Source organism: Schistocerca americana, chromosome X, assembly GCF_021461395.2.
Source record: "Schistocerca americana isolate TAMUIC-IGC-003095 chromosome X, iqSchAmer2.1, whole genome shotgun sequence".
Classification (NCBI taxonomy): domain Eukaryota; kingdom Metazoa; phylum Arthropoda; class Insecta; order Orthoptera; family Acrididae; genus Schistocerca; species Schistocerca americana.
This window is the reverse complement of record NC_060130.1, coordinates 427,667,495-427,694,609: the sequence shown is the minus strand read 5'-3', so window position 1 is coordinate 427,694,609 and position 27,115 is coordinate 427,667,495. Positions and strand designations below refer to the sequence as shown.

The 27,115-nt window shown below is 43.7% G+C and overlaps 1 protein-coding gene across 1 annotated transcript in view; it reads right to left on the bottom strand.

Annotated features, from left to right (window-relative positions):
- Positions 1-5,816: 5,816 nt before the first annotated feature.
- Positions 5,817-27,115, bottom strand: part of LOC124555268 (F-box/LRR-repeat protein 5-like) — a 113,356-nt gene continuing 92,057 nt past the window's right edge. The window contains exons 4-6 of the mRNA XM_047129137.1: positions 22,756-22,876; positions 14,162-14,326; positions 5,817-7,347 (exon numbers count right to left, since the gene is read on the bottom strand). Of these exons, the coding sequence (XP_046985093.1) occupies positions 6,915-7,347; positions 14,162-14,326; positions 22,756-22,876 (719 nt within the window). The 3' untranslated portion in view covers positions 5,817-6,914. The remainder of the gene's footprint in view (positions 7,348-14,161; positions 14,327-22,755; positions 22,877-27,115) is intronic.

Below are 27,115 nucleotides of genomic sequence, written 5' to 3'. Positions count from 1 at the left end.
GGAGCCATTCCAGATGTGGAAAGGGTCCTTCCGGATGCCATGAAGGGTACAGGGTGCACCCATCTGCAGGTGGTCGCTCATGTCAGCACCAATGATGTGTGTCGCTATGGATCGGAGGAAATCCTCTCTGGCTTCCGGCGGCTATCTGATTTGGTGAAGACTGCCAGTCTCGCTAGCGGGATGAAAGCAGAGCTCACCATCTGCAGCATCGTCGACAGGACTGACTGCGGACCTTTGGTACAGAGCCGAGTGGAGGGTCTGAATCAGAGGCTGAGACGGTTCTGCGACCGTGTGGGCTGCAGATTCCTCGACTTGCGCCATAGGGTGGTGGGGTTTTGGGTTCCGCTGGATAGGTCAGGAGTCCACTACACGCAACAAGCGGCTACACGGGTAGCAGGGGTTGTGTGGTGTGGGCTGGGCGGTTTTTTAGGTTAGATGGCCTCGGGCAAGTACAGAAAGGGCAACAGCCTCAACGGGTGCGGGGCAAAGTCGGGACATGCGGGGACCAAGCAGCAATCGGTATTGTAATTGTCAACTGTCGAAGCTGCGTTGGTAAAGTACCAGAACTTCAAGCGCTGATAGAAAGCACCGAAGCTGAAATCGTTATAGGTACAGAAAGCTGGCTTAAGCCAGAGATAAATTTTGCCGAAATTTTTACAAAGGTACAGACGGTGTTTAGAAAGGATAGGTTGCATGCAACCGGTGGTGGAGTGCTCATCGCTGTTAGTAGTAGTTTATCCTGTAGTGAAGTAGAAGTGGATAGTTCCTGTGAATTATTATGGGTGGAGGTTATACTCAACAATTGAGATAGGTTAATAATTGGCTCCTTTTACCGACCTCCCGACTCAGCAGCATTAGTGGCAGAACAACTGAGAGAAAATTTGGAATACATTTCACATAAATTTTCTCAGCATGTTTATAGTCTTAGGTGGAGATTTCAATTTACCAGATATAGACTGGGACACTCAGATGTTTAGGACGGGTGGTAGGGACAGAGCATTGAGTGACATTATACTGAGTGCACTATCCGAAAATTACCTCTAGCAATTAAACAGAGAACCGACTCGTGGAGATAACATCTTGGACCTACTGATAACAAACAGACCCGAACTTTTCGACTCTGTACGTGCAGAACAGGGACTCAGTGATCATAAGGCCGTTGCAGCATCCCTGAATATGGAAGTTAATAGGAATATAAAAAAAGGGAGGAAGGTTTATCTGTTTAGCAAGAGTAATAGAAGGCAGATTTCAGACTACCTAACAGATCAAAACGAAAATTTCTGTTCCGACACTGACAATGTTGAGTGTTTATGGAAAAAGTTCAAGGCAATCGTAAAATGCGTTTTAGACAGGTACGTGCCGAGTAAAATTGTGAGGTGAGGGATGGGAAAAACCCACCGTGGTTCAACAACAAAGTTAGGAAACTACTGCGAAAGCAAAGAGAGCTTCACTCCAAGTTTAAACGCAGCCAAAACCTCTCAGACAAACAGAAGCTAAACGATGTCAAAGTTAGCGTAAGGAGGGCTATGCGTGAAGCGTTCAGTGAATTCGATAGTAAAATTCTATGTACCGACTTGACAGAAAATCCTAGGAAGTTCTGCTCTTACGTTAAATTAGTAAGTGGCTCGAAACAGCATATCCAGACACTCCGGGATGATGATGGCATTGAAACAGAGGATGACACGCATAAAGCTGAAATACTAAACACCTTCTTCCAAAGCTGTTTCACAGAGGAAGACCGCACTGCAGTTCCTTCTCTAAATCTTCGCACAAACGAAAAAATGGCTGACATCGAAATAAGTGTCCAAGGAATAGAAAAGCAACTGGAATCACTCAATAGAGGAAAGTCCACTGGACCTGACGGGATACCAATTCGATTCTACACAGAGTACGCGAAAGAACTTGCCCCCCTTCTAACAGCCGTGTACCGCAAGTCTCTAGAGGAACGGAGGGTTCCAAATGATTGGAAAAGAGCACAGGTAGTCCGAGTCTTCAAGAAGGGTCGTCGAGCAGATGCGCAAAACTATAGGCCTATATCTCTGACATCAATCTGTTGTAGAATTTTAGAACATGTTTTTTGCTCGAGTATCATGTCGTTTTTGGAAACCCAGAATCTACTACGTAGGAATCAACATGGATTCCGGAAACAGTGATCGTGCGAGACCCAACTCGCTTTATTTGTTCATGAGACCCAGAAAATATTAGATACAGGCTCCCAGGTAGATGCTATTTTTCTTGACTTCCGGAAGACGTTCGATACAGTTCCGTACTGTCGCCTGATAAACAAAGTAAGAGCCTACGGAATGTCAGACCAGCTGTGTGGCTGGATTGAAGAGTTTTTAGCAAACAGAACACAGCATGTTATCAATGGAGAGACGTCTACAGACGTTAAAGTAACCTCTGGCGTGCCGCAGAGGAGTGTTATGGGACCGTTGCTTTTCACAATATATATAAATGACCTAGTAGATAGTGTCGGAAGTTCCATGCAGCTTTTCGCGGATGATGCTGTAGTATACAGAGAAGTTGCAGCATTAGAAAATTGCAGCAAAATGCAGGAAGATCTGCAGCGGATAGGCACTCGGTGCAGGGAGTGGCAACTGACCCTTAACATAGACAAATGTAATGTATTGCGAATACATAGAAAGAAGGATCCTTTATTGTATGATTATATGATAGTGGAACAAACACTGGTAGCAGTTACTTCTGTAAAATATCTGGGAGTATGCGTGTGGAACGATTTGAAGTGGAATGATCATATAAAATTAATTGTTGGTAAGGCGGGTACCAGGTTGAGATTCATTGGGAGAGTGCTTAGAAAATGTAGTCCATCAACAAAGGAGGTGGCTTACAGAACACTCGTTCGACCTATACTTGAGTATTGCTCATCAGTGTGGGATCCGTACCAGATCGGGTTGACGGAGGAGATAGAGAAGATCCAAAGAAGAGCGGCGCGTTTCGTCACAGGGTTATTTGGTAACCGTGATAGCGTTACGGAGATGTTTAATAAACTCAAGTGGCAGACTCTGCAAGAGAGGCGCTCTGCATCACGGTGTAGCTTGCTCGCCAGGTTTCGAGAGGGTGCGTTTCTGGATGAGGTATCGAATATATTGCTTCCCCCTACTTATACCTCCCAAGGAGATCACAAATGTAAAATCAGAGAGATTAGAGCGCGCACAGAGGCTTTCAGACAGTCGTTCTTCCCGCAAACCATACGCGACTGGAACAGGAAAGGGAGGTAATGACAGTGGCACGTAAAGTGCCCTCCGCCACACACCGTTGGGTGGCTTGCAGAGTATAAATGTAGATGTAGATGTATTCTATGTTTTTGACTGCTACATAATTTACTTCAGGAAGATACCTGTAGCTTCAGCACCAGCAATGACAGATGTCTTCATATTCTGTCCTCCTATGTCCTCTTTTCCATCACGTTTATTGTAACTTTCCCACATGCTTTTGATTGTCTCTTTGTCTGTTAAGGTTTGGTCATAAATAGTTGCTCATCCAGGATTGTACTCAGCAGCAATGACTTTCTGTGAAGAACTTCAGTTCAATGTATCTCTAATTTCAAGTATTCACTTGACGTCTAGCATAATGTTTTTCCTTTCAGAAGTGTTATACTGGATCTTAAAGAAAGCCACAATTTCATTCATGCATAGCATAGTTTAACATTGTAATTAACTAACAACATTGATGCACATGAGACTTCATTATTGAAGGCATCATTTCTGGTTGAGAGACTACAGGCTGGATGTGGACCATATTAGTTCTTTATGGTTACTGCAGGCAAATGAGTTTCATACAATTACCTGTTCTATATGTTTTGGCAATTGAGGACAATTTTGAACAAGAACACAGCAAGCCGTAATAAAATTATCTCATGGATGCTTTGCAGTTTAATATTCACAACTGCTGAAATTTTTGCTTGAAAAGGCAAAAACACTGTTCAACAAGACAGCTAAAAAAAAAAAAAAAGTCAAATTAAAATATTTCTGCTATCTTGTCAAAATCTCCAAGTTCCTGTAAGCAGTTATCAAACAGCACAAGGGTATACAGTGTCCTCCAAAATACAAAGTTCACCATCATTTCTCTTCAAGGGTGTTGGCTAAATGCAATGACCTGTGAAAAGATCCAGAGCACCCCACAAAAGGTTCCTAATTACTCTCTCGTGATCTCTTACAACTTGAAACTGGGTGGAATACAGACTTTTCTGTATAACTATCAACATAGATCATACGAAAGTTGATGTATCTTCATGTGACAGCTATTGGAAGTCGTAATGACTCCTGGTAAACCAAGTCTTTCTATAGCAGCTCTTTCTTCTGCTGGTGGCCATTTTATAATGTCGGGTGACATGCTGCTAAGAAAGTCTCTCATCCTCTTTACTACAGTGCTATAGCACATCTATCTGCAACATCTCTGAAGTGTGATGTTTGATGGTCAGCAAACCACAAAAATATTAACATTTGGTGAAGTGGTTCCAGTTTCCCATAGCCATCTGAAAATACCAACAGTTTTTGTGCTGCTGAGTGAGATTTTCAGTGATTTGGTTGCTGGCTTTGAAGTTTAAAAACAAAAAAAACCAACATAGTCATTATATTGTGATGAAATTACTTCAGATGTTTCAATATGTGCAACTCATTATTGCCTGATGATACATATTATGAATGACTAACTACTGTTTCAACATTCGCTAGATGTCTGTACATTAATAAATAATTTCATCTCTTCAATAGCACAAATACTGCTATTCTTTTTCACTATTACGAAAAAATTAGTTTTATATAATTACTTATGTTGGTCATAAGGCGGAAAGACGAATGAACAAGTCTTAATCACTTTTGCAGAACGAAGTAACCAAACACACAAACCAAAATCAGCACACTACATTTGCTGTGCACGCTAAGATAAGATAAGATAAGATGAATGGGAAGCTACACACGTGACTGCCATCAGGCAGCAACTTGAGAAAAATACTCCACCTATTTTCTGGTGTTGGCAGCCATTTGTGACTCTTGATGAGACTCAGATTGATTGCTGTGTGTGTACATGTGACTCTTCCGTACTGCTGCTCGAATGAATCCTATGTTATAGGAGAAGAAACCACCGTTTACTCAAACTTGCTGAAATACCATTATCATGTTACAGGGTCTGTTTTTTGAAGTATTGTAAGCTAATAATTTTCACTGTACAAATCTGAAGAAAAACACCCCATGACAGTGAAAAATATATTACTGCAGGAAATTGACTGCTGACAAGTTTTAATCTGCCAGGAAGTTTCATATCAGCGCACACTCCGCTGCAGAGTGAAAATCTCATTCTGGAAATGTTAATTTGGCTTGGTTTCCTCCAATCCACATGTTGCTTCTCACAAACAATAACAGACTGCAAACAGGTCATCCCTAAGTATCAATTGGACAGTAAGTCCCTTCATTATTATCAACTACTAATAGTAATTTTAAAAAATATTTAGTCACATTCAGAACCAAACAGTTGTCACCTTCATCACATGACACCATTTCAGATCTGCATCCAGAATCTTCTAATATTTTGATTGACATTATCAGTAAATTTCAACTGTTTTTCATATCTCTTCATGGGCTGAGATTGACTTGAATGAATCACCACTTTTTGTTGAGAACATTAGAGAACAACAAACAGCAAAAAATAAAATCTTACTGACAAGCCTGCATGTCCATGAGATTTAAGTTGGATCTGGTTATACAGCATAGAAATATTTGACACTTTTGGACACTTATTCACAGCAGAGATGTTGTGGATGCACTGATCTAACACTATTAAATCACCAAAGACAGTGAATGTGTTAGAAATAAAGATAAACTTTAATTATGTACTTATAGAATGAATACATATTAATTTCTTTCTGTAGCTACTGCTGTCCTACACATGAAAGGTGAACTGGGATACTAACAGATGTTAGTACCTACACAAACAACTGCTTACAGAATTGGTAATTGTATACATAATTATCTGGAATTATTTATTGCTTATGTTGAACCTGAAATAAAAATTGTAACATTTGTTTGCCCTGTTTTTGTGTAAACATTAACAAACAGCAGTATGTTGTTTATCATAATACTCTGCATTTTTGGATGCCTGTCTAACAGAAATATTTTTTGTTGGGTGTAATATATTTTACAGTAAATTAAATTTTAGCTATGTAATGGAAACATTTTCCAAATTTTAAATAATAACCACTTACTTTCATGGTGTTCAGCAATACTGAGTGTTATGAAGGGAGTGAACACACTGAATGGGGACAAATAACTGATTTAATTTTATATTTTGCAAACTTAATGTTGTCAGAATATTATTTGTACTATTTGTTGGAAACAAATTATTTCAAATTAAGACAGGAGACTTCCTAATACAAATGTATATGTTAACATTTTCATAAATGCAAAAAAAAAGAACTAGTTTTATTAAATAACATTCTTATTAATATTTTCACAGCCACAGACATATACAAACAATATGACAAATGCATGCATATACACACACACACACACACACACACACACACACACACACACACACAAAAAACCACTACTTGGTAACTACCGATCACTAACATCTATATAAAAAAAAAATTCACAATGACTATGTACAAAATGACATTTAAAACGAACACTTTACTGGTGAATAAGCTCTCCAGACAATTTGTTAAGTAGTCTTCCAAGTTGCACTTACTTAAACATAGAAAAAATAAATACTACGTACAGTTCTCACAAGGAAGGTTACATTGCTTCCTTAAATATAAAGATGCTATGGTGATCTAACAAGAAATAATAAATACTTGAAAAGTATTAAATCAAAATATCTGGTACAACAGTCTCATAACAACAATCTTTTAACACATTTATAAAAATAATGACATTCCCACATGGAACAAATGTTCAGTACTCTGGAAAACTACAGCATTTACGCTTAGCACTTTCCAAGTTATTACAACCATTAGCTTCCAGCATGAATGGTCCATTTAAAACATTGTGACAATAATATAAATTTTTTGGTTCCAGTTTTGGGCACACATTAGCAACTTCACACAGACTCTCAGAAGAAAATCTGAAGCATCCACTGAAATCAAGATGTTTTAAGTTGTGCAGAAACTTTGGAACATTAAGTAATGCACTTATAGAGCCTGATGTTAACCTCTCACAGCCTGACATGCTAAGACTTATGAGTCCTGTAATATGATCATCATTACTTTGTGTTTGCTCTAAAAATAGCCAGCACTTCGTAAGGTTGACAATGCATTCATCCACCAGATTCCTACAGCCTGAGAAGCTCAAATATTTGAGACGTCTACAGCATTTGTATTCGTGCAGCCTGTAAAATATTTTACAAAAAATTACATTTAAATATTTTCTGTACCTGTTAACTGAACTTGTGTAGATTAAAAAGGTTAAGTGAAAATCAAAATACTTTACACACACCAAATAAAATTTTCTAAAGGAACTACTTTACTCTATTAACTGATTAAAAGAGTGTCATTATTTTATAGCCATAATAATATACACTGCTCAGAGTGTGATTTGTTCAGCAAATAACTGTGAATGGTCTTTCTAACACTTACTTGTTTTGACTTATTTTACACATGAGTCTGTAAAGCAGTTACTCTAGTCTTGGTCAGTTATTGAAACTGTTAATAAATGTATTAATCTAAAGGTAAAATTGTCTTCAACCCAAAGATTTGGTCTACACAGCACTGCTTCACAAGACATGGATCAACTGGATATAGTATGTCCTCGTCTTCCTCTAAGCTTTGAACTAAATTACCCAGGTAGTTGCAGAATAACAGAGTTTAATTTCGATTTCCAACTAAGGTGCAACTTGGTTTTTTTTTCACATTAACCATTTAGTGTCAAGAGACAAAATAAGCAATAAATGACAGAATGAGTAGTCACTCCATGGACTCTTGGATTTGTAGTCTGACAACCACCCATTTGATCACCAACCCATATTACAATAAAAATTACAGATATCTTTTTACATCAATATGTGTATTTAGACTGTAGTATGTTTTTCCTGAGAAGACAGCTCTGAAAGATACCTCAACAAAGATACACAAAGGAAAGATACTGACCAAAATGTAGCTTCATAAGACACAAACTCTCAAATGAATATATGTATGTATGTATGGTATCTTCAGCAGCATAGGTCTTTCATTATCAACTAGAACTAAATGATTGAAGCAAATGGATGAATTAAGCTTATCATTAGATAACTGGTTGATTTGGGGGAGGGGACCAAACAGCAAGGTCATTGGCCCCATCAGATTAGGGAAGGAAGTTTGCAACGCCCTTTCAAAGGAACCGTCCCAACATTTGCCTGAAGTGATTTAGGAAATCATGGTATATCTAAATTAGGATGGCTGGATGTGGGTTTGAACCGTCGCTCTCCTGAATGCGAGTCCAATGTGGTAACCGCTACAACATCTCGCTCAGTAAGCCTATCATTCTATACCCTAATGCTTTGTGAATGCACAACAACTAGAATTTATTGAAACAAGTAGTACAGTATCAGTTGCAAAGTCTGCAGTCAATGTTTTTACATAAGAATGGGAAACACGTTAACGAGGCCTAACTGGTCAGTTAAATACAGTTTCACTTTCATCATTCAGTAAACATTATAAAATTTGATTAAAACACCACTGAGCTGGCAGCCCTAATCCTCACTTATTTCTGGATATTCTGGTGAAGTATTTCACTATAAATGTTTCTATATCTGTTTTATTGTATATATAGTTCTTTTCAAATATCTTGACTTTTTCAATTATTAGTTAACAGCGATTGCTGATCATGTTAGGTGCGAGCTACACATTACTGGACACCTTCTTTATGTTCTCTCTCTATCCATTCCCTGTTTAATTTCTGTTGGACATGGAATTCTTCTGAGCTGCCAATCACTGACCTATACTTCATCCTGTCTGAGATGTCACTTTGATTTAAACTAACCTGTGCACAGTCATTTCTCATCTCCCACGACCATTTGTTGGAAACTTTAGGTCTACTATCAGGCATACAAACTGTGTCATCAAAGTATATTACGAAAAATACTTTTCAATGAGCACAAGAAATTGAGCATAGTACTAATCCTTTTGTGCACAATCACTAGTTGAAAATTTTGTTTTGACTTCCTGAACGAAATATGAAATATTGGAGGTGTCCGCGTTGTATACGATCCACATTAATTTCACTCAGTTGGAGGAGGTGGATAATGTGAGACAACACTGTCTATAATGTTCCACCATCTTCCAGGAGTGCATCTGGGATGTTATTAATTCTTGTACTGATATTTTGGATGACAATTAGGTTCAGATCAAGCATTTGAGATTCCTATTCCTCTAGAAAGTACCATTGCAATGAGTAATACAGTAAATACATAAATAGGGAATTTTAGAATGGTTGGTCATATGAAAGCATTATTTATTTCTAACCAATTACTTACTGTTTCTTTAGGCAGTTAATCTATAGAGCAGTTAGCAGCTATTCTCAAGTACTTTTAAGATATTACTATCAAGCATACTGAAGAAAGGCAGGAAAATTTCAGAAGAGAAATAGGTATCCTATAATACAATGGAAAGTCCACGATGGAACATATTATGTACATGAATAACACAAGGAGTAAAGTTAACACATCAGTATATAGCTGAGGCACTGAATGATCAGCAAAGCACACAGACAAGATTGAAACTGCCCTCAGCATCTGGATAATGTCTTTCCACAGAACAAACAGATATTTAAAAAACAGGGAGACACAAAGAGAGGGGGGGAAGAGAGAGAGGGGGGGAAGAGAGAGAGGGGGGGAAGAGAGAGAGGGGGGGAAGAGAGAGAGGGGGGGAAGAGAGAGAGGGGGGGAAGAGAGAGAGGGGGGGAAGAGAGAGAGGGGGGGAAGAGAGAGAGGGGGGGAAAAGAGAGAGAGGGGGGGGAAAGAGAGAGAGGGGGGGAAGAGAGAGAGAGGGGGGGAAGAGAGAGAGAGGGGGGGAAAAGAGAGAGAGGGGGGGGGAAGAGAGAGGGGGGGGGAAGAGAGAGAGGGGGGGAAGAGAGAGAGGGGGGGAAGAGAGAGAGGGGGGGAAGAGAGAGAGGGGGGGGAAGAGAGAGAGAGAGGGGGGGAGAGAGAGAGAGAGGGGGGGAGAGAGAGAGGGGGGGGGGGAGAGAGAGAGAGAGGGGGGGAGAGAGAGAGAGAGGGGGGGAGAGAGAGAGAGAGAGAGGGGGGGAGAGAGAGAGAGAGGGGGGGAGAGAGAGAGAGAGGGGGGGAGAGAGAGAGAGAGGGGGGGAGAGAGAGAGAGAGAGAGGGGGGGAGAGAGAGAGAGGGGGGGGGAGAGAGAGAGAGAGGGGGGGGGAGAGAGAGAGAGAGAGGGGGGGAGAGAGAGAGAGGGGGGGGGGGAGAGGGGGGGGGGAGAGAGAGGGGGGGGGAGAGAGAGAGAGAGGGGGGGGGAGGGCGAGACACGGTGGGGAGAGAGAGAGGGGGGGGAGGGCGAGACACGGTGGGGAGAGAGAGAGGGGGGGAGGGCAAGGGGCGAGAGGGGGGCGGCAAGGGGGCGAGAGGGGGGTAGGCAAGGGGCGAGAGGGGGGTAGGCAAGGGGCGAGAGGGGGGTAGGCAAGGGGCGAGAGGGGGGTAGGCAAGGGGCGAGAGGGGGGTAGGCAAGGGGCGAGAGGGGGGTAGGCAAGGGGCGAGAGGGGGGTAGGCAAGGGGCGAGAGGGGGGTAGGCAAGGGGCGAGAGGGGGGTAGGCAAGGGGCGAGAGGGGGGTAGGCAAGGGGCGAGAGGGGGGTAGGCAAGGGGCGAGAGGGGGGTAGGCAAGGGGCGAGAGGGGGGTAGGCAAGGGGCGAGAGGGGGGTAGGCAAGGGGCGAGAGGGGGGGAGGCAAGGGGCGAGAGGGGGGGAGGCAAGGGGCGAGAGGGGGGGAGGCAAGGGGCGAGAGGGGGGGAGGCAAGGGGCGAGAGGGGGGGAGGCAAGGGGCGAGAGGGGGGGAGGCAAGGGGCGAGAGGGGGGGAGGCAAGGGGCGAGAGGGGGGGAGGCAAGGGGCGAGAGGGGGGGAGGCAAGGGGCGAGAGGGGGGGAGGCAAGGGGCGAGAGGGGGGGAGGCAAGGGGCGAGAGGGGGGGAGGCAAGGGGCGAGAGGGGGGAGGCAAGGGGCGAGAGGGGGGAGGCAAGGGGCGAGAGGGGGGAGGCAAGGGGCGAGAGGGGGGAGGCAAGGGGCGAGAGGGGGGAGGCAAGGGGCGAGAGGGGGGAGGCAAGGGGCGAGAGGGGGGAGGCAAGGGGCGAGAGGGGGGAGGCAAGGGGCGAGAGGGGGGAGGCAAGGGGCGAGAGGGGGGAGGCAAGGGGCGAGAGGGGGGAGGCAAGGGGCGAGAGGGGGGAGGCAAGGGGCGAGAGGGGGGAGGCAAGGGGCGAGAGGGGGGAGGCAAGGGGCGAGAGGGGGGAGGCAAGGGGCGAGAGGGGGGAGGCAAGGGGCGAGAGGGGGGAGGCAAGGGGCGAGAGGGGGGAGGCAAGGGGCGAGAGGGGGGAGGCAAGGGGCGAGAGGGGGGAGGCAAGGGGCGAGAGGGGGGAGGCAAGGGGCGAGAGGGGGGAGGCAAGGGGCGAGAGGGGGGAGGCAAGGGGCGAGAGGGGGGAGGCAAGGGGCGAGAGGGGGGAGGCAAGGGGCGAGAGGGGGGAGGCAAGGGGCGAGAGGGGGGAGGCAAGGGGCGAGAGGGGGGAGGCAAGGGGCGAGAGGGGGGAGGCAAGGGGCGAGAGGGGGGAGGCAAGGGGCGAGAGGGGGGAGGCAAGGGGTGAGAGGGGGAGGCAAGGGGTGAGAGGGGGAGGCAAGGGGTGAGAGGGGGAGGCAAGGGGTGAGAGGGGGAGGCAAGGGGTGAGAGGGGGAGGCAAGGGGTGAGAGGGGGAGGCAAGGGGTGAGAGGGGGAGGCAAGGGTGAGAGGGGGTGGCAAGGGTGAGAGGGGGTGGCAGGGGTGAGAGGGGGAGGCAGGGGTGAGAGGGGGAGGCAGGGGTGAGAGGGGGAGGCAAGGGGTGAGAGGGGGAGGCAAGGGGTGAGAGGGGGAGGCAAGGGGTGAGAGGGGGAGGCAAGGGGTGAGAGGGGGAGGCAAGGGTGAGAGGGGGAGGCAAGGGTGAGAGGGGGAGGCAAGGGTGAGAGGGGGAGGCAAGGGTGAGAGGGGGAGGCAAGGGTGAGAGGGGGAGGCAAGGGTGAGAGGGGGAGGCAAGGGTGAGAGGGGGAGGCAAGGGTGAGAGGGGGAGGCAAGGGTGAGAGGGGGAGGCAAGGGTGAGAGGGGGAGGCAAGGGTGAGAGGGGGAGGCAAGGGTGAGAGGGGGAGGCAAGGGTGAGAGGGGGAGGCAAGGGTGAGAGGGGGAGGCAAGGGTGAGAGGGGGAGGCAAGGGTGAGAGGGGGAGGCAAGGGTGAGAGGGGGAGGCAAGGGTGAGAGGGGGAGGCAAGGGTGAGAGGGGGAGGCAAGGGTGAGAGGGGGAGGCAAGGGTGAGAGGGGGAGGCAAGGGTGAGAGGGGGAGGCAAGGGTGAGAGGGGGAGGCAAGGGTGAGAGGGGGAGGCAAGGGTGAGAGGGGGAGGCAAGGGTGAGAGGGGGAGGCAAGGGTGAGAGGGGGAGGCAAGGGTGAGAGGGGGAGGCAAGGGTGAGAGGGGGAGGCAAGGGTGAGAGGGGGAGGCAAGGGTGAGAGGGGGAGGCAAGGGTGAGAGGGGGAGGCAAGGGTGAGAGGGGGAGGCAAGGGTGAGAGGGGGAGGCAAGGGTGAGAGGGGGAGGCAAGGGTGAGAGGGGGAGGCAAGGGTGAGAAGGGGAGGCAAGGGTGAGAGGGGGAGGCAAGGGTGAGAGGGGGAGGCAAGGGTGAGAGGGGGAGGCAAGGGTGAGAGGGGGAGGCAAGGGTGAGAGGGGGAGGCAAGGGTGAGAGGGGGAGGCAAGGGTGAGAGGGGGAGGCAAGGGTGAGAGGGGGAGGCAAGGGTGAGAGGGGGAGGCAAGGGTGAGAGGGGGAGGCAAGGGTGAGAGGGGGAGGCAAGGGTGAGAGGGGGAGGCAAGGGTGAGAGGGGGAGGCAAGGGTGAGAGGGGGAGGCAGGGGTAGAGGGGGAGGCAAGGGTGAGAGGGGGAGGCAAGGGTGAGAGGGGGAGGCAAGGGTGAGAGGGGGAGGCAAGGGTGAGAGGGGGAGGCAAGGGTGAGAGGGGGAGGCAAGGGTGAGAGGGGGAGGCAAGGGTGAGAGGGGGAGGCAAGGGTGAGAGGGGGAGGCAAGGGTGAGAGGGGGAGGCAAGGGTGAGAGGGGGAGGCAAGGGTGAGAGGGGGAGGCAAGGGTGAGAGGGGGAGGCAAGGGTGAGAGGGGGAGGCAAGGGTGAGAGGGGGAGGCAAGGGTGAGAGGGGGAGGCAAGGGTGAGAGGGGGAGGCAAGGGTGAGAGGGGGAGGCAAGGGTGAGAGGGGGAGGCAAGGGTGAGAGGGGGAGGCAAGGGTGAGAGGGGGAGGCAAGGGTGAGAGGGGGAGGCAAGGGTGAGAGGGGGAGGCAAGGGGGGAGAATATTTGTTGGGTAGTGTTTCATCTTCAAATAAGTGCAGATAACAGATCTTTTACATGTCAGATGTTGCATTAGCTGAAACTTGTTTGTATATGAATGAGTTATTTATGTTATTTATACAGCAGTGTAATGCTGATATTTGAAGAATAACTAATTGAAGGGAAGATAATCACATGATTTGAGCCAGTAAATTTTTGATGGAAGTTGATTTTCACTGGATGTGTTTTCTAAATTTCGTTTTTAAATATCAAGCTACTGATGACAATGTCACAGTAGAGTTCCTTGTTGATACAAGGGGTATTAATGTGGCTTTCATGTCTGTGAATGTTGTATGTATGTGCATAATTCCATGTTGCCTAGTTAACCTCCTTGAAACCTCCTTGAATACAAGAAAGAGATTTTCATATGCACACTTCTGTAACAGCTTTTTAAATGCAGATGAATTAAATGGAAATAGGAGAAAACAGCTGAAGGAGCAAAGGAACAAAAATTAAACAAACGCAATTGTCAAACAGAATTTGACAATTCAATTTCATGATTCCTTCGCTAAGTGTTAGGCAGTATTCAAGTGCTACCAAACAGAAAATTGCATTGAATTGCTGATGCGTAACTTATGTGGTGTCCATAAGAAATACAAATCTTTGATACGTACCCTCTAAATGCGAAGTATCCTGAAATACAAGTGTAGCTAAGATCTAAGGTCTCAAGATTAGGGCAGCTTAGCAGCATTAGTCTCACAAGATCATCTGTCAAGTTGACACCTGACATGCAAAGTAAGACAACCCCATGTCCTATAGTTGGAAGATGGTTAAGAATACTGAAAGATAAAAATAAATACATAAAATACATAACATCATGATGTGTGTGATTTTACTTCATACAAAACTGCACACTAACATTTACACTACAATAATGGACACTTTATTAAAATTTATAGTGCTGTTTTTGGTTCACCCACAGACTGGGCTAAAGAACAGTGATAAGACTTGAAAAACTGCATGAGAATTGCTAAATTTTTGAAAGTTAGGTTGAAACTTTTACACTCATTCACTTAAGAATATCTAGATCTGCTGCCATAATTGATGTGTATTTAAATATATGTAATCTGATACTACAAAAATGAGTGTTATAAACTGAAGTTTAGCAGAGGGAAACATAAACATATGTTGTTTCATTCAAGCTGCTGTAATTTATAGCAGCACTTGAGAAATGATTTTATAAAATACATCTGCCTAGAGTTCACTTCACTTCAGAGATGACAAAGTTATTGAAAATAAAAATTCATTTTCACAATTTTTTTACTAAATAAATAAACAAGGAATTTTAGAATTTGGTAATATGTACATCATAATTTTTTGTGAATGGGGTATTTTATTTATTTGTACATTTCATAAACTAAAGTTTGGCATGTCTTCTTTGTGTTATCATCCTGAAATTGGATGATCTGTAACTTGTTTCACATTTTTATTTTATTTTATTTATTTTTTTTTTAAATTTTGACTTAGTCCCCACATTTCCTGCATGACTAATACTTGGGCTATTATCAGGCCCATCAGGTACATTTGAAATTACAAAAATATGGCAAGAACCAATCACATTAGTACAGTACTGCTCATAAATGTAAACACTTGTAATTGTGAATGCAACTGAAGGATTAACACCTTGACCTGCAAATGAAGGTGTTCAAGGAGCATAAATGCAATGAAATCTTGCTGTGTCAATTTGCATCAAGTTCATGCCATATACTCTCTTTCCATCTTAACAATATGCTGTAAGGAGAGGATATGCCTTCCAAATAGCCATGGAATCACTGTGAACTGATGCGGCAGGAAACCTGAGAATGTTTTCTTGGCACCTAAAAAGCACAGAAGGAAATTGTGGTGCAATAGTCAAAATTACAGCCCTAGGAAATGCCGTTACTATCATAAGGTGGTATCAAGTGGGGAACAGCAGCAAGATATATCTCAACGCTGCAGCAGTTAGTATAATGTGTTTATAGCTTGAGAGAATGGTCAACAAGCTGGAAAGCAACAGTGTGATGGCAGAGTTCAGTTTGGATTCCACTTATGGTAGATTTTTTCTGATACTGTGTTCATGTGTTTATAAGTACAAAGCACAAAATCAGCAGAATAAACAGTTCTTGATTCTTAATAAGATATTTTTGGCCTTTAAAATGGCACAGAATGTGGTTTCCTAGCTACTTAATGTTCGTGCACAGGTCTTCCGTTTCTTTGTGTGAGGAAGTTAAGTCCATGTGGTGGATAATATATATCTCATTTCCTGCCACCTCCTCCACAGCAGTCAGGGTGATGTTCCAAAGGTTATCATAGGTAGTTGGTGTAGGGTCAGGCCAGTTACACAACGCTGGTGACTACTTTGAAGGACAGTAACAGGTGAAAACTTTTAACTCTTTTGTATCAGTTGTGAATAAATACTTGCCACTATTTAAGTTCCAAAACTCATATTTGAGGTTCAATTTGGCACCTTGCAGCCTACACACCTGGAATGTTGTTTGCTGAGAACAATATTGATATATTGGAAAATACTACTTTCTGCCAGTCACAATTGATATCATCCTTGACGAACACTAATTGATAGTGTCAGTGTTCATTAGTGGGCCTCTCACTGACAACGGCATGTTTGCTTTGCAGTCCAGCTGCCAGTAAAAAAGCATCCATTAGCCAAGGAATACATGAACTGGGCACCAGTTGCCACCCAGATATTTTCACAATGCGAAGTCAGTCTGTAGCCAACAGTGTGTGCTACTACTCACTGCTCTGGAAACTACAAAGGACTTTATTGTTCAATGATGTTCCCAGTCCTTTATGCTGCTAAGGATACGGCTATGTGAATGTGTTCTTACGACTTAGCATAATTCTAACATGCCAATATGGTAGGAAATGTGTGGCAATACCATGACTGTTCTTTTATTTCTGGTAGTGGCATCAAATTGTACTGTAAATCACTTATGATCTCAGTGAAACATTTAATAATTCTCTCACAAGATGCGACACTGAAGCAGAAAATTGGAGTTTTTGTCTAGTGGGATGTTGTTCTGCATGTAAGTTACAGCTGTTCTTCAATGTAATGTGGCAAGTAATAAGTCCTAGTCAACACTATAGCAACTGGAGGATTCTCAAGGTACCACTGTCTTGTTGTTTAGTGATGCCACTCTTGTCATGTTAGGCAATGGCTGCACTATCAGCCACTTCAAAATTTGTTGGGGGATTACAATACTCTATGTAAGTTTTTCTTTTTCTCCCCCAATCAAGTTACAAACAGCTACACTCTGTGATCAAAAGTATCCAGACGCCTGGCTGAAAATGACTTACAAGTTCATGGCACCCTCCATTGGTAATGCTGGAATTCAATATGGTGTTGGCCCACTCTTAGTCTTGATGACGTCTTCCACTCTTGCAGGCATACATTCAATCAGGTGCTGGAAGGTTTCTTGGGGAACATTCAATCAGGTGCTGCAAGGTTTCTTGGGGAACATTCAATCAGGTGCTGGAAGGTTTCTTGGGGAATAGCAGCCCATTCTCCATGGAGTGCTGCACTGAGGAGAGGTACTGATGTCATCGGTGAGGCCTGGCATGAAGTCGGTGTTCCAAAACATCCCAAAGGTTTTCTATACGACTCGGGTCAGGACTCTGTGCAGGCCAGTCCATTACAGTGATGTTATTGTCATGTAGCCACTCCGCCACATGCCGTGCATTATGAACAGGTGCTCGATCGCATTGAAAGATACAATCACCATCCTCGAATTGCTCTTCAACAGTGGGAAGCAAGAAAGTCCTTAAAACATCAATGTAGGCTTATGCTGTGATAGTGCCACACGAAACAACAAGGGCTGCAAGCCCCCTCCATGTTACATACAACTGCACCATAACACCACTGCCTCCGAATTTTACTGTTGGCACTACAAAAGCTGCCAGATGATGTTCACCGGGCATTCGCCATACCCACACCCTGCCATCGGATTGCCACACTGTGTACCATGATTCATCACTCCGTACAAAATTTTTCCACTGTTCAATTGTCCAATGCTTACGCTCCTTACATCAGGTGAGGCGTCATTTGGCATTTAATAGCATGATGTGTGGCTTATGAGCAGCCGATTGACCATGAAATCCAAGTTTTTTCACCTCCCGCCTAACTGCCACAGTGCTTGAGGTGAATCCTGATGAAATTTGGGTTTCCTGCGTGATGGTCTGGATAGATGTCTGCCTGATACACATTACGACCCTCTTTAACTGTCGGCGGTCTCTGTCAGTGAACACACAAGGTCAGCCTGTACGATTTTGTGCTGAATGTGTCCCTCCACATTTCCACTTCACTATCACATCAGAAACAGTGCCCCATGGAATGTTTATGAGTGCTGTAATCTCGTGTTTAGATGTGTGACACAAGTGACACCTAATCACCTGGCCACATTCCAAGTCCATCATTTCCGCAGAGTGCCCCACTCTGCTCTCTCACAATGTCTAATGACTACTGAGGTTGCTGATATGGAGTACCTGGTATTAGGTGGCAGCACAATGCACCTAACATGAAAAATGCATGTTTTGGGGGGTGTAGAATGAAATCTGTATTAATAAAGAAACTGTAGAACCATCATGTCTGTCTGAACACATTAATCTCCAAATCTGCTAGATGAATTTTCACGGGGTTTTCACAGGTAACTCGAGCATAGCTGATCTAGTTCAGGCCCTGCTAAGTCACTGGAGGGAGTTGGCACACATCTGCACACACGTCACCTAATTCCCATAAATTCCATGGAAAGGGGCGGGGGGGGGGGGGGGGGGGGGCGATGAGCTCTGATGCCACATTCAATCACATCCCAGGTGTGTTCAATCGGGTTCAGATCTGGTGCGTTGGGGGGGGGGGGGGGGGGTCGTCAGCACATCAATTGGAACTCATCACTGTGTTCCTTGGAGCATTCCATCCCACTCCTGGCCTTGTGACATGGCACATTATCTGGCTGAAAAATGCCAGTGCCATTAGGAAATATGATCATCACAAAGGGGTGTACATGGCTTGCAAGCAGTGTACGATACTCCTTGGCCATCATGGTGTCTGGCACGAGCTCCACTGGAGCCATGAATGCCCACATGAATGTACCCCAGAGTATAATTGGGCCACCACCAACTTGTCTCTGTCCCACAACAGAGGTGTCAACAAGCCGTTCCCCTGGAAGACGATGGATTCACACCTTTCCACTGGCCTGATGTAGGTATCAGGAGTCACAGACCATACAATGCCCTGCCACTGTACCAACATCCAGTGCTGATGGTCATGTGTCCATCATTTTAGTCATAGTTGCCGATGTTGTGGGGTTAACATTGGCACATGCTTGGGTCACCAGCTGTGGAGGCACATCATTAGGAGCGTTCAGTGCACTGTGTGTTCAGATGCACTTATATTCGCCCAGCATTAAAGACTGATGTTATTTCCACCATAGAATGCTGCCTGTCCTGTTTTATCCATCTGGCCATCCAACAACATTTGACATCTGTAATGAGGTGTGGCCACCTAGCCGCAAAATGTCTGGACATGGTTTTACCTTGGTTTTGCCATGTGTTGAAGAAACTCACCACAGCACCTTTGAATACCTGACAAGTTGTGCAGTTTCTGAACTGCTTTTTCTGAGCCCTCGGGCCATCACAAATCTGTCATTGGTCAAACGCAGATAGATTCCCATTCTACACACGGACAGCATGTTCACAAATACTACATGCACTATGTGTGCACTTGACTAGCAGTAATTCCTTGCCAGGTGATGCTGTTATTGCCTGGACGGATCTATATTGATAGTAGGTCAGTTTCCAGAATGAGATTTTCACTCTGCAGTGGAGTGTGCGCTGATATGAAACTTCCTGGCAGATTAAAACTGTGTGCCCGACCGAGACTCGAACTCGGGACCTTTGCCTTTCGCGGGCAAGTGCTCTACCATCTGAGCAACCGAAGCACGACTCACGCCCGGTACTCACAGCCCTACCTCTGCCAGTATCTTGTCTCCTACCTTACAAACTTTACAGAAGCTCTCCTGCGAACCTTGCAGAACTAGCACTCCTGAAAGAAAGGATATAGCGGAGACATGGCATAGCCACAGCCTGGGGGATGGTTCCAGAATGAGATTTTCACTCTGCAGCGGAGTGTGCGCTGATATGAAACTTCCTCATATCAGCGCACACTCCACTGCAGAGTGAAAATCTCATTCTGGAAACATCCCCCAGGCTGTGGCTAAGCCATGTCTCCACTATATCCTTTCTTTCAGGAGTGCTAGTTCTGCAAGGTTCGCAGGAGAGCTTCTGTAAAATTTGGAAGGTAGGAGACGAGATACTGGCAGAGGTAGGGCTGTGAGTACCAGGCGTGAGTCGTGCTTCAGTAGCTCAGATGGTACAGCACTTGCCCGCGAAAGGCAAAGGTCCCGAGTTCGAGTCTCAGTCAGGCACACAGTTTTAATCTGCCAGGAAGTTTCAGTAGGTCAGTGTTTATAGTGTTCTGGCCAATCAGTGTACAGGCTTTAGTTCATCAAAATATTAAGATGGAAAAAAGATATAGTTTCAAATTTTATCCAAGATCAACTGCTCAGCTTACTAGTTCGGATGTTTAATCACCATAGCGCAGTATACCAAAGAACCAATAGATGGCACTGACAGTGTTTTTTTAACTCAGTGACAGATGTATTTTCGGAAGTTTACATCAGTGGCAGAATTAAGGGCCATAATCTTAACTTTGAGTGCAAACAGCGAATTTACTTGGCTAGGATGTACAGACTTATTTCACTCTGTATATTAAAAAATTAACAACATTGCTTTGCACCTTTAGATACATTTTATTTATATTCTTTGCTAGGAAGAAACAAATTTATTAAGTTTCCTTTGTGATTTGTGGACCTATTCATTAAATTCTGATTTCATTTTGCTTATATATAAAAATGCCTAGGGAAACAGGTCTTTCTGAATCCACCCGAACTGAGGTCTATGTGATCTCAAGAATCCAATGAAGATTGTGCTGTGAGACTTTCTGTGGCTCAAGAACATCAGGTTTTAACTTGCTATTTGGAAACTACTCCTACAGTGAGGTGTGACGTAACTCTTGAGAGCAACATGCATTACATCACTCCTCATGAAGCCTTCACTCACAGATGCTTGAAGTTAATTCTCTCCAACGTGACATCACAAAAGTGGAAATTCAGAGGGAAGATGGCACAGGTGAGCGAGTTTTTATATCCTGTATCCCACTTGTTCCCAACAGTTCACCATACGGCTTTAAGTGTGTACAATTCCCAGTGACCTTATGCAATGACCATAAACAAAGCACAAGGCCAGATGCTAAATTTTGTGAGCGTGGGTCTTAGTGTCAGTCGTTTTTCACATGGCCGGCTCAATGTGGCTCTCTTCCATGTTAGTTGATCTGAACATGCTTTTTGTTCATGTCCCCAATCATACAAAGAAGCTTTACACATCAAAATAAATTCAACGCATGCAAATAAATATCCAGGTAAAGCCGGGTTCATCAGCTAGTTTAGTAATATAGAAAACTCAGTGTTCATGCTGCCAAAATTGCACAGATTGAACAATCAGTTTTTGACAGTCTTCATCTTTCTACTAAGCAGTAACAGACAACAATGACAATGATGTAATACATATATCACCATTGTAGTCGTCGCCATCAGCAGAAATTCCAGCAGTCCCATATGGGAGGGATAACAGCAAATGTTACCACCAGTTCTATCATACCTGCTATCTGAAATAACCCTCCTTGATTTAAATCCAAAACACAGTCACATATACTGTGTAAAATTACCTGTATCTTCATGAAGGAGGGATATGCACTATAAATATAGATAATAACAGTATATCCTATTTGCAGAGAAGTACTCGCATCTTCTTGGAACAGGTCTATAGTACTAAAGGACTGATTTCACGTAATTTCTGATGTAATATTTCTTCTTCTGTGTATTCCCAACGCCTGTGGAAAAATTTATGTAATGCATTTAATTTGCATCAGTGCTGTACACAATTAACTCTACATGTTATAGATTTTTTATGACCAAATCCTGTGCTGTTAAATGTATCTGTATTTGATTTCTACCCAAACGATATTAAACAGGCCACACCACATTACATAAAAATGCAGCCCTTTTTTACCATACCACAGGTCTATTTCATACCAAGAATTTGTTTCTTAACACTGTATATACTGTCCCTGTGGAAAAATACATTGCTTAAGGCTCAGTGAGAATGTGTATGCCATGATATCCCAATCCGCAATGTAAATGCCACACAGTTGTTTACACACACATTGACTGGTCTAGTCTTAATTTTAGAGGATATGGTTTCTCACTGTAGCACATGGAAAGTTATTCATTATTAGTGCTTTACAGTGTTATAAAACATAGCTGCCAGTCAACAGCATCCCAAGATCCAACTGGGGGGAGTAAGAAAGGCACACGGGTGGGGGGGGGGGGGGGGGGGGGGGGGGGGGGAGTAGTTGACAAGTCATGTTACTTCATGATGGACTGGGGTCTAGTTCTGAGCTTACATGACAAAAGTTTATTCGTGTACTTGCTACTACTCAGTATTGACTACATGTTCTGCCTTTCTTCAAAACGAAACTCAATTAATATGTCTGTGTGTGGCAGGGCAGCATATCAACTTTAGTTTGTAATGACTTTTTTGTATATAGAAAGAGGGGGGGGGGGAAGCAGTAAAATGAATAACACTATGTTTCAATACATGATTCTATTATTGGCATTAGTATACTATTAATGCAATGGCTAGTGGCGTAATTTCTCCTTCAATATGATGTAAAAAGCAGCAGTGAAGAGAATGTATTTCATTTTCAGAACACTGTCAATGAGTTGCAGCAGCAACAGTTTATTTTCTTGTAATGTATATTTTATATCAACTTCAGATATAATATTTAATTAACTGTTTTATAACTTTGGATGCATCTGAAGCAAACAAGTGAAATAATACCTGGTAAAAAACTCTGATCCTGCAAATAAATGACTTATCACACACTATGCACTGTTCTGCTACCAAACATATCCTTCACAGTAACTATAAATATAATTATAGTACACGAAAGCAGTAGCATATCACACACTTTCAAGACACACTGTAACTATTCACTTTGGATGCCTGAAAGTGTTCATTTACTTGATCCAAAACAACTACTGAGAATCTGAATAAAGCAGATAATGAGGTAATATGAGAAGTAACTACAAGAACACACCCATGAATCACATAGAACTCCATTTCATCATCACAGAGCTGCCTTTCTGCTGGATGTGTATGATAACATGGAAGCCGTCCAGATTCAACATCACGGTGTGCTTCTTTAAACTCCCATAGGCCTGGAAATGGGACAGAACAGCTAAAATATGTGTATAAAATTTGTTTCTGGAATACAATGTTGTCCTAATGCATTCGAATGGATGAAAAGAAATTGGGAAGCATTTAAGTTATCTCCAGTCCCATACTCTATTATTCATTACAAAGTAATTTATTCATATGAGGTTCCCATCCAACTGATAGATTAGTGTTCAAGATCCAGTCACAGGTATGGTTTGAATATGCTGCAAATTTTACTTACAAGTTTGGCCCTGTGAATGCAAAATGCTATACTATGATCTACCAAATGGCGTCTAAACGAAACTAGAGATGATTCAGTTTTTTTTTTTTCTTAACACGATACATTATGATGAATCTCAAAGTAATGGATAGAATAAATAAAGATCATAAATGACACATGAACTGCTAATAAATGAGAAAGTTCTATGATGGCCAAATCACAATACTGCATGAAAAGGGTAGTCTATAAACATGAGAACAATGAGAAATCATAGTCAATTATTCAAGGTTAGGTTTCCACAACTTTCATAAAGAAAATTCCCCTCAGCTAGCACAATTACAGTTGGTCTTTATCCTCTATGGCATTAGTCATACACAGAAGCACCAAAAAAAACTGGTATAGACATGTTCATTTAAATACAGAGATATGTAAACAGGCAGAATACAGCGATGTGGTTGGCAATGCCTATATAACACAACAAGTGTCTGGCGCAGTTGTTAGATCGGTTACTGCTGCTACAATGGCATTTCACGAGTGTATCGGGAATATGAGGAATCCGGTAAAACATCAAATCTCTGACATCACTGCAGCCAGAAATAGATCCTGCAAGAACGGGACCAATGACGACTGAAGAGAATCATTCAAAATTACAGAAGTGCAACCCTTTCGTAAACTGACGCAGGTTTCAATTCTGCACCAACAACAATTGCCAGTGTGCAAACCATTCAATGAAACATCGGCGATATGGGCTTTCGGAGATGAAGGCCCACTCGTGTGCCATTGATGACTGCACAACACAAAGCTTTATGCCTCGCCTGGCACCGTCAACCCCGACATTGGACAGTTGATGACTGGAAACATATTGCCTGGTCCGTCGAGTCTCATTTCAAATTGTATGTAACTGATTGACGTGTACGGGTATGGAAACAACCTCATAAATCCATGGACCCTGCATATCAGCAGGGGACTGTTCAAGCTGGTGGAGGCTCTGTAATGGTGTGGGGTGTGTGCAGTTGGAGTGATATGGGACCCCTGATACGTCTAGATATGAATGCAACAGGTGACACTTACATAAGCATCCTGTCTGATTGCCTGGATTTTGGAGTTTGGATGACAGATACAGGAGTGGAATTTCTTGCTGGAGCAACTGTATAGCAGAGTTCATCAGTCATAGTTAGTGCAGATTGGTGGCAAGCCAGTATCTAGGCACCCCATTACCAGATACTTCCAATGGGTGAGAGATCTGGAGAGCGTAATGACCACATAAACAGTCTAACACTAGCTTGGTGGGTCAAGGCAGCAGTCTGCCAGACTTGGTCAATTCTAGGAGGACACTGTGACACCCCACATGTCAAGAATTGCTACAGAATGGCTCCAAGAACACTCTTCCGAGTTTGAACACTACAGCTGGCCACCAAACTCCCCAGACATGAACATTATTGAGCATATCTAGGATGCTTTGCAACGTACTGTTCATAAGATATTTCCATCCCCTCATACTTTATGGATTTATGGACAGCAGGATTCATGGTGCGAATTCCCTTCAGCACTACTTCAGACATTAGTCTGAGTCCATGCCACGTCGTGTTGCAACACTTCTGTGTACTCGCGGCTGCCCTACACGATGTTAGGCAGATGTACCAGTTTCTTTGGCTCTTCCGTGTAGTTTAACCACACAAAATAATTTTATTAATCACTTAAGAACAAACTCCATAAATAAATACTTCTGCCCCCAAAATATGAAGCTATTATGTACCGACTACAATATCTTGCACTATCATACACAATACTCACAATTTTGGATAACAGTGTGTTATACCAGATACTATACTTGGACAAAACAATCAGAAAATCAGTCAATTGAGCCCTATATAATTTAGAGAGAGAGAGAGAGAGAGAGAGAGAGAGAGAGAGAGAGAGAGAGAGAGAGAGAGAGAGAGAGAGAGAGAGAGAGAGAGAGAGAGGGGGGGGGGGGGATGGAGGGGGGGGGAGGAGAGTTGTCTAACACAGCTTTGTGTACAATTCTCCTTATTTAAGTATGTAATTAGACTCTTGAACGATATGGGTTATTGTTCAACTATTAGAATTTGGTGCTTGTTTTCATTATGACATGACAAAAGGTGATGTAATGTCTATACTTCAATTAAAATAACTTTGCAATTGATACTTCAGCAAGTCAAGTGGGATCAAGTGTCAGCTATCCACAATTCATTCTCAGGCTCCATGTTTTCATTGTGTTGCCCATTTTGTAGGTATATGACAAGCATGGGTAGTTACAGGTAGAGGGGTAAGAGTGACACGTCAATGCTGTACACAAGCTGGCACCACTTACGCCTATCAGTCACAAAGCGAACTTATTTTATGCATGCTATAATTTACTACAATCTGTGGAATGGTGACTCATCGATGTAACACACAATGTGAGCCAACAAATGGATTGAGGACTTTCGTGTTTCATAATTTTTGCTATAAAGAGGCACAAAGAAATTAAAGACATCGGTCGCCAGTGGGCATTGATTTGTATCAATAGGGCAAGTTGAAAATTTGTGCCGGACTGGGATTCAAACCTGGGTCTGCTGTTTACTAGGCAGGTATGCTGACCATTACACCATCTGGACACTATCGTCACCACGGCTGCATTGACTAGCATAGTATGGTTCCCATCAGATCCAAATTCTCAACTTATACGACACACTATGATGTAGCACCCCTGCTCATTAGCCTCATTGGACGCACTATCTCACTGATTACCATAAGAGTTCAAGCTTGTTGTGCACCTGCACTGGAGAGATCACTGGCCGTCATCACCTTAATTATACATGTAGTGTCTGTCTTTCGGACATAGTTATAGAGATTTAGTTTCTGGATTTTTTGAACAAGATGCTAAAAGTAAAGATATTAGATGTGGTTGCTATAATCAGGAATATTGGAAAGTTTGTTACAGGATTCCAATCGAAAGGTGAATGTACACAGGTAAAAAAAGAAAAGAGAGATCAGCACTTTGCAGACAGCAATTCTGTTCATCAGTTTAACTTCTGTTAGAACAATTTTCAACAAACTGACAAAAATGGAATAACTTACAAAGTAAAATGACAGTGCCACTGGAAACCACACATGATATTAATTTCCCCAAGCACAGCAATTGGCAGTTATGTACAATACCAAAACAATGTAATGTATTTTCATGGGTAGACTTTTTCCACAGGCGTATTATCCGACAATACTCTAAGTGTGATTCTTTCCAGCAATTCATAAACAGGATTTTGAATGATACCTTAATTCTTATACAACAGGAAACTGCAGCTGATGATGTTTGAAACATCCAGCCTAAAACAAAAATTTGCCTTATAAATATTAAAACCATTTCTAATCACAGCAACAATTTCCACAAAGCCATTGGCATGATGATAATTCTGGAAGGTTTGAAAATTATTGTGTTGTTATCCACCTCTGAAGGCTCACGGGGCCTGTTAGACACTATACTCTTCTCTGAGGATTGAACTGGCAACCTTCTCCAAGACCTTCACAGTAGATGTTTCAGTATATCTATATTTTGCAAGCCACTGAACCATCGTTGGCAGAGGATACTTGGTACATATATTTGTAACTATCTGTCCTACTCCATTTATATATTAAGAGGGAAAAATAGTTTTATATGTATATACCTCAGTAGGTGCTTTGATCTTTCTTTTCTACTCTCATTGTTCCAAATTGAGACATACAGTGGAGCCACTAGGACTGTTGCATAGTATTCTCTGAGTGTTTCCACATGAGAACAGTGTCACTTTCTTCCCTAGATTCCAAATTAACATTGCCTAATCATCTCTGTTACACTGGCGTCTTGTACACTGTCTCTTTTAAAGAGGCACTGCCTTTTCCAGAATCCTCTCCACAAATATGTCTTCCATTTGTCTTTCCTATTCTGTGTTTTAAACAGTTCATTCCATTACACAGGGTGGTCAGAAACAGTTTGAAGAGCTTGCAAGGGTGTTGCAGGGTAGGCTGTGCTGAGGAATAATTG